General features: G+C 41.8%; 1 protein-coding gene across 1 annotated transcript in view; it reads right to left on the bottom strand.

Annotated features, from left to right (window-relative positions):
• Positions 1–13,565, bottom strand: part of LOC126248260 (Hermansky-Pudlak syndrome 3 protein homolog) — a 176,733-nt gene that overhangs the window by 138,259 nt on the left and 24,909 nt on the right. Inside the window, exons 3-4 of the mRNA XM_049949111.1 lie at positions 9,419–9,660; positions 4,058–4,325 (exon numbers count right to left, since the gene is read on the bottom strand). Coding sequence (XP_049805068.1) covers positions 4,058–4,325; positions 9,419–9,660 — 510 coding nt within the window. The remainder of the gene's footprint in view (positions 1–4,057; positions 4,326–9,418; positions 9,661–13,565) is intronic.

The raw sequence follows: 13,565 nt of genomic DNA, 5'->3' as shown, positions 1-13,565 counted from the left end.
ATCGGATTTCGGGATCGGTGCTGTGCTTGCGCAAAAAGATGGATCGCACGATCGGCCTATTGCCTTTGCGTCCAAATTACTCTCGTCTGCGCAAAGAAATTATTCACAGATCGAGAAAGAAGCATTGGCTCTCGTATTTGGTGTTACAAAGTTTCATGATTTCTTGTATGGTCGTCACTTTACCATCATCACAGACCACAAACCTTTGACATCGCTTTTTCATCCGGACAAGCCTGTACCTCCACGTACAGCACAGAAATTCATTTGCTGGTCTATTTTCCTCTCGCAGTACCGCTACGATATCTTGTATCGGTCCACTGCTAAGCACGGAAACGCCGAAGCGTTGTCCCGTTTGCCTGTTGCTGAGGATAGAGCATTCGATTCCTCCGAACTTGCTTGCATGTTCATTGATTCGGCAACCGATGATGTGGTCGATTCCTTTCCGATTGATTTTCGTCGTGTAGCTACAGCCACAGCTGCTGACCCTGTCCTTGCTACCGTTCTGCGTTTTGTTGCTATGCCATGGCCCTTGTCAAAGTCACGGATCGGGGACCCGTTGGTTCACCGATTTTTTGTTCACCAGGAGAGACTTGTTGTTCGACGTGGTGTTTTGCTGTTGCGTTCTGATAATGATCAGTCCAGGGTCGTGGTCCCATGTTCGTTACAGTCCTCTGTCTTACAGCTTCTCCACCAAGGACATTGGGGTATAGTGAGAACGAAACAACTTGCTGGTCTGCACTGTGCTTGGTTCGGAATCGATGCCGCGATTACGAATATGTGCTCTTCTTGCATGGTGTGTGCCGAACAACAATTAGCCCCACCGCAGATATTCTTTGCATGGCCAAAAGCCACTTCCCCTTGGCAATGCTTACACATCGATTTTGCTGGTCCATTCTGGAATGCTCGATGGTTGGTTGTGGTAGATTCATTCAGTAATTTTCCTTTTGTTGTCCAGATGTCTTCCACGACGTCATCTGCCACCATCCAAGCGTTATCTGCTATCTTTTGCATTGAAGGTCTTCCACAGACTATTGTTTCCGACAATGGCCCCCAATTCACGTCCGCAGAATTTCAGTCATTCTGCAAGGCCAATGGTATTCAACATCTGACATCCGCGCCGTTTTCGCCACAGTCAAACGGTGCCACTGAACGATTGGTCAGGACTTTCAAGTCCCAGATGTTGAAGTTAAAAGAGTCACATTCTCGGGAGGACGCGTTATTGCTCTTTTTGTCCTCGTATCGCTCTCAGCCCCGAGATGGTTGCTCCATGGTCGTCATCATCGAACCTTGATGTCTTTGCTACATCCGCCGCATCAGGTTCCTGTGCAGCGGCAGACACCTGCTTTTGCTCCAGGCGACGTTGTCTACTATCGTCACTACCGAGGTTCACGGCATTGGCTCGAAAGGCGCATTTTTCGCTGCCTCGGACACGCTATGTATCTGGTTTTGGGGGCCTCTGGTGAGGTGCGCTGGCATCTCAACCAGCTGCGCCTCTGTCATCGCATGGGATCTGCCGCTCGCCGTCTGCTTTCAGCAATGGTGCCGTCCGGTCAGCGCCCAGGGGACCCATCTACTGGCTCACCTCAGCCCCAGGTGTTACCGACACTGCCTTCCCTTTTGCCCCATGGCGACGCGCCGCTGCCTCCGCCGCTGCCGCCTGTGTTCTTCCGCCGGCGACGCCCGCAGTGGACGCTTCGCTGCAGCCACCGGGCGCCTCCCTGGATCACGCGCCGCCGATCGTTTCCCGTGACCGGATGTCCTCTGACATGGAACTCTTGCCCGCTCCGGACCATATGTCGTCTTCGCCCCTCGGGTGCCCCGGCCCGATGGAGGTCGACCCTTCGGCCCCTCCTGTCTCTCTACGGGCGCATACACCGCATGTTGGCGTGCACCTTGGAGCAGGTTTTCAGGCATTACTGTCCGAATGGCAGGGTGCGGGTGGCACAGCCTCGCCTGTTGTTAGGGTCCCCACCTCGTCGCCTACATCAACATGGGGTCCTCCCCACGGCGGGCGGAAGCCTTATAACACAACCGTACACCAATTTGCGGGGGAGGAATGTGGTGTCACCACCAGACACCACACTTGCTAGGTGGTAGCCTTTAAATCGGCCGCGGTCCGTTAGTATACATCGGACCCGCGTGTCGCCACTATCACTGATTGCAGACCGAGCGCCGCCACACGGCAGGTCTAGAGAGACTTCCTAGCACTCGCCCAGTTGTACAACTGACTTTGCTAGCGATGGTTCACTGACAAAATACGCTCTCATTTGCCGAGACGATACTTTAGCATAGCCTTCAGCTACGTCATTTGCTATGACCTAGTAAGGCGCCATTATCAGTTACTATTGATATTATGAATCATGTACTGTCAAGACCGATGTCCTTCATTAATGGATTAAAGTTAAGTATTCTACCAGCTACGTCCGTTTTTCTAAATTCTAATTTCCTCGTCCTGTTCCAGACCTCACGCCAGCCTGCGTGAGCTAAAACGCGTGCCTTTCGGCTTCCTCTGGTAACACGGTGTTGGCTCTCCTGCCAACCAAAACAGAAGGAGTAAAGGTAACAACCCACTGTGTATCTGTGGCATTGAGTCATTGATTGTCACATAAATAAGGCTGAGAACATTTCTGAGCTTTCAGATAAATCATTATTCAGATAGAACAGAATGCACATATAACCTGCATGGCTACATTGTCCCAGCCACCTACACTGTACTGACACACCAGCTCAAGCTAAATACTTTTGATTCCCATGAACTCCAACCAACACAACAACTCATCCCAGTTGAGCTGCAGAGCTTGCTGGCACAATGTAGTCAGCCAGGACAATGAAGCCATGCAGGTTGATGTGTATTATGTTTGCCTGGAGAAGGATTCATCCAAAATCTCAGCAACATTCTTAGTCTCGTTTATATACCTACTGATGACTTAATGCATCTACTGTACAGTGACTTGTTACATTTAGTTCTGCCATTAATTATTTCAATTGTAGTATATGCACCACTGGAGCAAGCAATACACTAAATCAAATGTTACATTTTAGCGCGTAGAATGCATTTTAGTACATACAATGGTGTGGATAGAGAGAGAGAGAGGGGGGGGGGAGCAGGAGGGGGAGAGGGAGGTCGTGGGGGGGCGAGGGGAGGGGAGGGGAGGGGAGGGGGAGGGGGAGGGGGAGGGGGCGAGGGAAGGGCAGGGGAGGGGAGGGGAGGGGGTGGTCGAGGGGGCGAGGGGAGGGGGAGTGGAATGGAAGGGGGAGAGGGAGTGAGTTTTAAATGTATTTCAAGTAACTATATTACGCAAATGATGAGATTATTGAAAAAAAATTTCTTGCTAGTAGCTTAGTAGAGAAATAAACAACAAAATTTTTCTTTTGAACAATGGAATGTAACAATATTATGGAAAGGACAGTTGCTACTCACTATATAGCAGAGATGCTGAATCACAGATAGGCACAACAAAAAGACTGTCACAAAATAAGCTTTCGGCCAACAAGGCCTCTGTCAAAAATAGATCACACACACACACACACACACACACACACACGACCACAGTCTCTGGCAGCTGTGACTTCTGCTGCCAGAGACCGTGGTCATTTGTGTACAAGTTGCATTTGTGTGAGTGCATGTGTCTGTCATCTATTTTGGAGAAAGGCCTTGTTGTTCGAAAGCTTATATTGTGACAATATTTTTGTTGTGCCTACCCATAACTTAGCATCTCTGCTACATGGTGAGTAGCAATTAGCCTTTTCATAAAAATTTTCTTTCAGTATTTTATGTGCATCATTTTACCATATTAATGGTTAATACATTGTAAGGAAATGTTTGTCAGCACAACTACTAAGAATGAAACAATTTGGACAGCATAATAAAAAATAAAATACTAGATTTCCTTCAGGTACTCTCTAGGCATTCAGTGAATGATGATTCATGACAGTTCAGGACTTTATGCTATGTAGTGCCGGAATGGCAGTATGCAAGCAATCACTGAAATTTTGAAATGAATTAATATAAAGCACAACAATGAAATAGAAACAGAATAAATTCTGCAGTACTTACCATTGTCCTTCTCATTTTTAATGCAAGTATTCTGCACGGTTTTTTCTTTTTCCAACTGTCCCACTTTGAACACATGCAGATACTGTTTGGACATGCAAGCTACAATATCCTCACACATTTCAACTTTCATTGGTGTGAAACACATTTCCAAACTTACTGGAGATTCTTCAAAATCTATAAATTTCTGTCTTGATATATCATGTGCCCTCACTTTAAAATAATAAAGCACCAAAGTTCTGTCAAGGACTACAATCAGATTTCCAGTTACCTGAAATAGTGTCAATAATTTGTTTTCAGTTTGTGAATATATATTACAAGAAGCCACACAAAAACACAAAATAATTTTCATAGTGTAACTTATTTGTTACTGTGCATATTAAATGAAAAGGTGAAGCAACTACTTTAAAATACAATGGCAGACTGATGTATGGAGCTGAAAAATGAAAGAACTAATGTAATTTATTTTATATTTTTCATGGAAGATCCATAGCAGTATTCCAGTGTTGCTCTGCTGCTTATGACACAGATATTGACTTAAGAGAAGAACATTTGTCAACAGCTTTGAATAAGGGATAAAGCCATTCATCAAATCCACTGAGAAAAACGTTTCAAAACAAAACTTATTCCCTTGAGATCCCTATCTCTCTCATTCAAATGAATATCTATTCAGTGAAACTATCATTTTTTACAAAATTTAAATGTATGTAACACAGTAACTGAATCATTGATTTGAACACCACAGTTTCTTACAAGTAATGATACTATAGTATAGGAAGTACCCCGTATTTGCCTTCCTCCAACCGATGATTCAACTGACTCAACTAGTTCTGGATGAACCTTCACTTTTGCCTTAAATTAGAATCAGCTTTGTTGTGCAGATTAACTAAATCAGGACCTGAAAATCGAATTAAGTGGCAGCATGCAGTAATGAAATGTTACAGGCATGAGATACACAAGTGGAGAAACCATAAAAGTGAACTACATCTAAAACTCAGACAATATGGACGTACATGGCAGAGACGTCCATATCTTAACTGCAACAGTTTTTACAGAATACAGTGGAAACAAGTGCACCCGTGTGGACATTTGTGTAGTGCTACATTGTGAATGTATAGAAGGCAAATAATATCATACTGTGGCACAAATACATTAATTTCACTAACATTTATAAAACAACTCATGCTTTGTGTCACATGACAGTTTAATATAAAGGCAGACATGGCATTTATGATTCCAAGAAACTTGAAAGAGTTTACTAACTACTTTTTATGGCATTATACAAAATAAATGCAATGTCCTCCTACATGTTAACAGAGTTCAGAGTAATACATTCCAAATTCTATCTTCAGGTAGACAAAGCTGATGAGGATATTGTCAGAAGTGAAAGAGACACACAGATATTCAATGAATCTCATGGTGGAATACTGGCATTATGAAAATAATTGGTGGGTCTGAAAATGAAAATAATTGGTAAGTCTGAAAACCAAAATAGAGAGACAGATGGAACAAAGAAGGAAAGAAGATTAGGCTTTAATATCTAACTGACAATGAGATCAATCGAGACATGGCACAAGCTTGGATTGGGGAAGGAATTTGGCCATGTCCTTTCAAAGAAATCATCCCAGTGTCCTCTTTAACAGATTTTGCAAAATTAGTAGCAAAGTAGTGTTGACAAAACAGTCCTCAAAATGTAAATAACATCCTTCTTAATTCTACAACAGTCCTGATGGAGGCAGATTACAAGAGATGTGAGCTTCCTGTGTGAGACTATCAGTTAAACAAGTTATTTTATGTTAGTTTGTTTTATAATAAGTCTCGTAAACTGACATACGGCTGGGAGAGCAGTGTGCTGACCACACGCCCCTCCATATCCACATCCAATGACGTCTGTGGGCTGAGAATAACACGGTGGCCAGTCAGTACCGTTGGGCCTTCATGTGCTGTTCCAGCAGAGTTTAGTTTAGTTTTTTGGTTTATAATGGACTAATACTTTTAATTATTTTAAAGTAAATCTCTTGTACACATCTAAGTGACATAAAATAGTGTGGGCTCAAAAAGATGTACATCACAAACATTTTAGCATCATTGCAGTCATGTCACATAAAATAGTGGCCTCATGACCACTATAGATGGGAGCATGGCAGGTGGCCTAGTTTTAGCCCACAAAACTGAGCTGGAGAGACCATCTTAGTCTGCTGCATGGGTCAACCTGAGACAACAAGTGATTTAATGGCATGTGATCGGAGGCTCTGGGTCTGGGGATGACTAGCAGTCTGCAGTGTAAGACACTGGTGCCCACTAAAAGCTAGTTAACAAATTATAAAGACTTTTGAGTTTTTAACATGGAATTTCACCAGATAACCCAAAGTAGTGAATAAAAATTTCCAAATACAGTAAAACCCCTTTTTTACATTCCCGCATTTTACATTTTCCCACTTTTTAAGTCAATTTTTGTCAGTCCCAACACAAGTCTTATTCTCACAATACAACACTTTCCCATCATTAATGATTCCATGTTACAACATTTCCCACATTTTAAGTTTTCTTTGACATTATCGTGACCTTCAACACTGATTTTCATATAGATTTCTGCAAAAATTGCATTGTATTCCTGCTCAAAGTCAGCCTTGGAACAAAGCAGAAAATGCAGCCTATATGCAAAGTTATTTATCATGTAATGTAGTGTTAGTGCAGTAAGTAAGATTTTCATTGTCGGCATTTTGGATCACGGCCACCTGTTACAGGTTTGCAGTGTTTGGAAGAGTGGGAAAGTATGCTGAGTCACTGTCTTAATGATAATCACGATTTGATGATAGCGACTCTAGAAGCAACGTTCCTTCTGGTCATTGCATTGTATTACAGCAGCTTTAATTTAATTTCACAGTCGTTTATATAAATAAACACTACTTTTGAAGATGGACATCTCCATAATGAGCTTTCACAAATTGTTCTTGCTTTCACATGAAATAAGCTACTCTGTACCAGGCGCACAGCCTTAGGCTGGTACAACTTGATGTCAGACTTAAACATTCCTCCTTAAGATACTCCATAGCATGACAAAAATTTCTGCCCTCTTTCTCATCTAGGAAGTCCATGAACTGAGTGCCCTCCTTGTCGGCAACAAGCTTAGATTTCATGCCTACTATTCTCTGTTTACAAAGACTGCCAACTTCAGTGTTTTAATCAGTGTTGTGTAACAAGTTTTATTTATTATGATTTTATGATGATTATCAATAATAAGTCTTACATTAGAACACTAATATCTTTTTAATATGATTTCTGAAAGAGTAGAGTTAGATTAGATTAGATCCAGTTTTCGTTCCACAGACCCCAAAAAGGAGATGATTCTCATAGGTGTGGAACATGTCAGAAAGTGTAACATAAAACATTTGAATATAACACTCACTACCCTGATCATTTGTCAGGAGATTGTCGAAATCGGTGAATACAATGCGCTAAACTGGAACAGCTAATATTTACAGAATTAACACCCTGTCAAAATGAAACATTGTTATGCACTATTAATAAATTTATCATACACAAAATACCTAATCTTGACTGTTGTGACCAAGTGCTGTCAAAACTGAAATCGAACAGACATTTTTACTTAAGCTGGCTTAACAGTCTCTGTTAAGATATTTATCTATAGAGTAGAAGGAGTTGCCTATCAAAAAGTCTTTCAAACTCTGTTGAAACCGTGCTTTATCTGAAACCATGTTTTTAATGGTTGCTGGCAATTTATTGTAAATGTGTGTTCCTGAATATTGGAACCCTTTTTGGACCAAGATAAGTGATTTTAGGTCCTTATGTAGATTGTTTTTATTCCTAGTATTGATACTATGTATTGAGCTATTGGTTGGAAATAGAGATGTATTACTTGCAACAAATTTTATTAAGGAATAAATATACTGAGAAGCAGTGGTTAGAATACAAAGTTCCTTGAACAGGTTTCCACATGATGTTCTTGAATTTACACCACAAACGATTCTTATCACATGCTTTTGCACCCTAAAAACTTTTGCTTGGTTTGATGAGTTACCCCAGAATATGACCCTATATGACATAATAGAATGAAAGTAAGCAAAGTATGCAAGTTCTTTTATATTTATATCTCCTACATCTGACATCATTCTCACTGAAAATACAGACTTGTTTAGGCACTTAAGCAATTATGTGGTATGCCCTTCCCAACTGAATTTATTATCGAGTTGTAATCCCAGAAATTAAACATTGTCAGCCTCTTCGATCTGCATGTCTTCATATGTTATACACATGCTGAAAGGAAATCTTTTATAGGTTCTGAGCTGCATATAGTGGGTCTTAAAGTTTAATGACAGTGAATTAGCTTTAAACCACTTATTAATGTCAGTGAAAATTTGATTAGCAGGTATTTCTAAATCTGTACTTGACTTGCTACTTATTGCAATGTTTGTATCATCTGCAAACAAAACAAACTTAGCATCTGGCAATGTAACACAAGAAAAAGCAATGGAACCAAGATGGGACCTTGAGGAACACCACATATTAATTAATTCCCAGTCAGATGAAGACTGACTGCTTACTGCACAGGTATTTCATAACAACACTCTTTGTTTACTGTCAGATGCATAAGACTCAAACCATTTCACAGCATTGCCAGTGACACCATAATATTCTAATTTACTTAAGAGAATGCTGTGGTTCACACAGTCAAAGGCTTTTGACAGGTCACCGAAAATGCCAGTAGCCTCTAATTTATTATCTAATGAATTAAGTACATTCTCACAGTAAGTGTAAATAGCTTTCTCTATATCAGAACCCTTAAGAAATCCAAACTGTGACTTGGACAATATATTATTTGCCGTCAGATGCTTAAGAAGATGCTTGAACACAACTTTTTCAAATATTTTTGAGGAAGCCGGCAAAAGTGAAATCGGTCAATAGTTTGATGGTATCTCTTTATCCCCCTTCTTGTAAAGAGGCTTAACTTCAGCATATTTTAGCCAATCTGGAAATGTTCTGCTGGTAAGAGATTGATTACACAAATAACTTAGAGAAAGAAAAACAATTAACTGCCAGATTTTTTAAATATGCTGAATTTAAATTGTTTCAATTTCATATTTTGAACAATATAAGGAGAACGACAGTAAGAATAATTTATTCATTCTCTTTAGCTGTGTTTCCTATGCTTTCCTGTATTTTACACTTTCCTGCATTTTGCACTTTTTTGGGTCAATCTACTGAAATGTGTAAAAAGGGGGTTTTACTGTACCTTCTGTATTATCAAAAATACGCATATCTCATCAACACTATCCTTTCTATCCAATAAAGTACAGTCTCACAGGAACATAAACAAATTAGGTATATAAGTGTCAGCTATACCTGGCAACAAGCAACTCCATTTGGGTCTCTTTTCAAAGGCAGTTCAATCATTTCCAATCCTCCTGAACTGATCTGTGCACTGCTTGGTGTTACCTGACCAGCAATTCTGGCACGCATTGGCTGCTGTAGAAATGTGCTGTCTGGAGGGTTATTAACTATGTCCCATTTACAGTAAATTCGTACATAGTTGGAGATTGTACCTTGGCGATTTTGCTTGCGTTCAAGGGCTGCAATGTAGTCACCTGAAAATAAATAATATATAACTTAGAGTTATCACGTAGTGTTCAAAAAGTTCATTTCATCCTCATTTAAAACTGGGAAAAATAACAGAATATATTCAGAGGCATTCAGTAAGCGAAAAATTACTTTGCACTGCTGATAAAGTATCTTCGATGCATAAGCACTGGGCTATTCGGTGCCATCTGGATTCTGTTGTGACAGGACTGTACCAGTGCCATACTGGGATGCGTCAGAGGCCAGAGTTAATGGCTTACCCAGCATAAAATAGCCTGCACAGGGAGTGGAGCACAAACACTGCTTGAGGTACTGAAAATGCCATTGACAGTCCACAGACCGCATGAATTTGATGCCCTTTTGGTGAAGCTGGTTAAGCGAATGGCAAATGTGCCCACCTTGGGGAATAGCCTTAGGGTAATTTGAAATTTTGTCCAATAAGGACTGGAATTCCTTCAGGTTCTTGGGTACCAGCAGGCTGACAATGGCTTTGATGTGCTTATCCAAATGGATGAGGTCATCCTTGCTAAACATGATCCAAAGAATGCACTTTTGGGGACAAAGAAACTACATTTTTCCAATTTGCAAAGAAGGCTGTTGTCCAGAAGGCATCGGAAAACTGCCTGCAGATTTCAAACATGTTCCTTTTGCATGGAGTCTGTGAACCAGATGTCATTAAAGTAGCTGACACAGCAGGGAATGTCCTTGATCAAATGCTCCAAACATATTTCATAAATTCCTTGGGCAGACAAAATACAAAAGGGCAAGGAATGAAATTAGCAAAGTCCAAACCGATTTGCCCACTGAGCAGAAGCAGATATAGAAGGAGAGCAATACCAAAAGCATGAAAAAGTCATCATCAGGGATCACAACTCTTTGTCTTACTTGTACCCACCAAGCTCATTGTCAATGGCATCATCACACTGTGGCTCAGCGGAAGGCCAGATCGCCTGGCCAGCCCCTTTGTGCACTGGGGACTGCTTACTATGTGTATCTAACTTCACCACCTGCCGATTGTCTGGAATTAAACCCCTTGCTGCTGCTGTAGTCCATGTGATTCAGCAATCTGGGCAACTTCAGTTAAAGAAGGGTGGGACAAGGCCATAGCCATAGTCTGCACCTCAGGGCTGTGTGCTCATTGGACCATCATGTCAGTAATTAATGAGTCCACATACATGGTGGTAGCACACTGGAGACAATTAATTACACAGGAGACTTGGCAAGTCAGTGATCCAGGCTGCGAGTGACTGCCCTGGGCACTTGTGATACCGTTTAAACTGCAACTGTGCCACCACCACATGCATTTGATATCCAAAATACTGTGTCAGCAACTGACAGAATCCTCAAATATCAGTTTCTTGGTCTCAGTAGAGGGTTTCAAATTTTGCACAGCAGGATCGACAATACACCTTACCTGGCAGTGCAGCAAGAGTCAGTGCAGGTAATTCTCCTGCCTTTCCATACACTCATCAAAACTGGCTAATGACATGAGGGTGGTGGAAGAGGAGGCTTTTCTGCAGGTCCCTGGCCTGCCACCAGTATGGTGTGAGAGTAGATCAATTCTGTATTCTGTTTGAGTAGCTTCTGCATCTGCTCCTGCTAAAGTTGGTGCAGTTGCTTCTGGAGACACAACTGTTCCTGCCAGCAATGCAAAAATTTTGGGTCTGTGGTAGCCACCAATGAACACTACGGGGGTGGGGTGGGGGGGGTGGGGGTGGGGGATGGGGGGCAAAAAAAAAAAAAAAAAAAAAAAGGTGAAATAAAAGTGTCACATGTGGAAAAACATCCTCATTCACCACTTTTGTTGGCACAGTCATGACACTGCCCCAAAGCCATGCTGTCAACACAAACACCACTATGCTAGCCAATGGTGTGTGCTCGACCTGAAAGTTGGTTCACGAGAAGAAGAAAAACTCGACATTCAGGTCAATCTATGGAGCAGTAGAGGGTCAGAACACTGCAAAGAGACTGGCACAGAGAAAACCACAAAACATGATCAGTGCGAATGACTGAAAAAACTAGCACGTGGAACCAAGACCATGGCACACGACTGCAGCCACGTTCGTGTTAGTTGACCAGAGCATAAGAACTGACTGGCCCAGTTTTTCACTGCCAACAAGAAAACATCTGTGTTGACAGTTATGCCCATACAACACTTTGTGTGTGGCTTCTAGCTCTCCATGCTACTGTGCTGCGAGACCCCTATCAGCTCATCTACATCCATATGCATGTACACTGGTGGTGATATTAAACTCACCTTTTGTAAATGTAACATAAAATTTATTGGATAGTGCATAAACACAAAAGAAACATCAACATGTTGTGAGCTATCACTGTATGGTAGGTAATGGAAGGCACTAACGTGCCTCACCATCTGCAGCTCCTTGAGATGGTGCTTACAATCTTCTCATTACATATCCATAATATCAGAATCCTCACATAAATGTCCTGTATAATCATATGAATATTCTGCATTTCTTTTTTTGAACCTATATAGTTCCAATTTTGTTTTTAAACCGAACAATCATGACTACTGAAGACAGAAGAATACATAGTGAAAATGGTAAATGATGTTTTCCTTAAAGTATTAGCTAGTTTTGCACAAATTTATGATGGTCCCCTGGACATTACAAATGGTGGGACATGGTTTTTGATAGGGTGTGTAGTCACCACAAAAAGCAACACATGCTGTGCAATGTACTCCCATGCTTGCAATAAAGTTAATGAGGGGCTCTTGAGGTAGGGCATTCCTTTCCTCCTACAGTGGAGTTGACAACTGCTGGGTGGTCAGTGCTACAACCGGATGTGCTACAATACGTCTCCCTATGCATCCCACATGTTCTCAATGGGTTTTACATTGGGGGAAAGGGCAGGTTAGTCCATCTGCTGAACATGCTCTCATTCCAAGAGCTGCTCTTCTTGTACTGTTCGATACAGTCGTGTACTGTCATCCATAAAAATGAAGCCAGCACCAAACACATGCCTGAAAAGTTGCAAATAGGGAGGGAGTAGAGTGTCACAATAACATCAACCAGTAAGTGTACCACATTCAAGGATTTGGAGGTGAGTACACTCATTCAATGAGCTCCTCCACCAGTGCCGTTTGATGCAGTCACACACTGTCATCCCTTGGATAGGGTCAGGGTCAAATACACCCCTCAAATGACACACATGTGGAAGGAGTACAGAGTCACAATTATGTCAACTGGTGAGTGTATCGTGTTCAAAAATTTGGAGGTCAGTGTGCCCATGCAACATTATGTATCCTCACACCATAACACCTTGATCGTGAAAACGGTTATGTTTGACACTGTTCCTGGGTGTATTACTGTGTTCCCATCTCTTGCCGCATGAGGATATGTCTAGAATCACTACTCAGACTGAATTTGCTCTCATACAAGAAGATCACGTGAGCTCACCCCTCATTCGTCCAGTTCCTATGCTCTTGGCACCATCACAAAAAATGCTGCCAGTGTGCAGGTGTCAATGGAACACAACACAATGCTCACTGGGCAAAGAAACCACCCCCATGCAGTTGCCATTTCACTGTGGAGCACAAGATTGCTTGCTTGCAGTCCTGTTAAAAATGTAAACGTAGGCTTCCGTGGCCGTTGTCACAGTCAGTTAGCAATACACCCTGAGGAAGACGCCTTGCAACAGTGGCTGAAACATCGGAATTTTACAGATGACAATACGGCCTCAAACCCAGAAGAATTTTATTGACTCTGTTAACTATGGTTGCAATTGAATCTGCTGTTTGATATGGGTCCCTTATTGCCTGCTGCACATCATAGCAGTCATCTGCTTCTATAGGTGACCATGGGTGACTACCTTCTTTCCTTCAGGCGGCAATGCCTATGTTTTGGAATGCTTCCATGCTCCCCATGAATGTGAAACAATGCTGTCAGCAATA

The sequence above is a fragment of the Schistocerca nitens genome, chromosome 3, assembly GCF_023898315.1.
Source record: "Schistocerca nitens isolate TAMUIC-IGC-003100 chromosome 3, iqSchNite1.1, whole genome shotgun sequence".
Taxonomy (NCBI): Eukaryota; Metazoa; Arthropoda; class Insecta; order Orthoptera; family Acrididae; genus Schistocerca; species Schistocerca nitens.
This window is presented reverse-complemented; position numbering and strand designations above follow the sequence as displayed.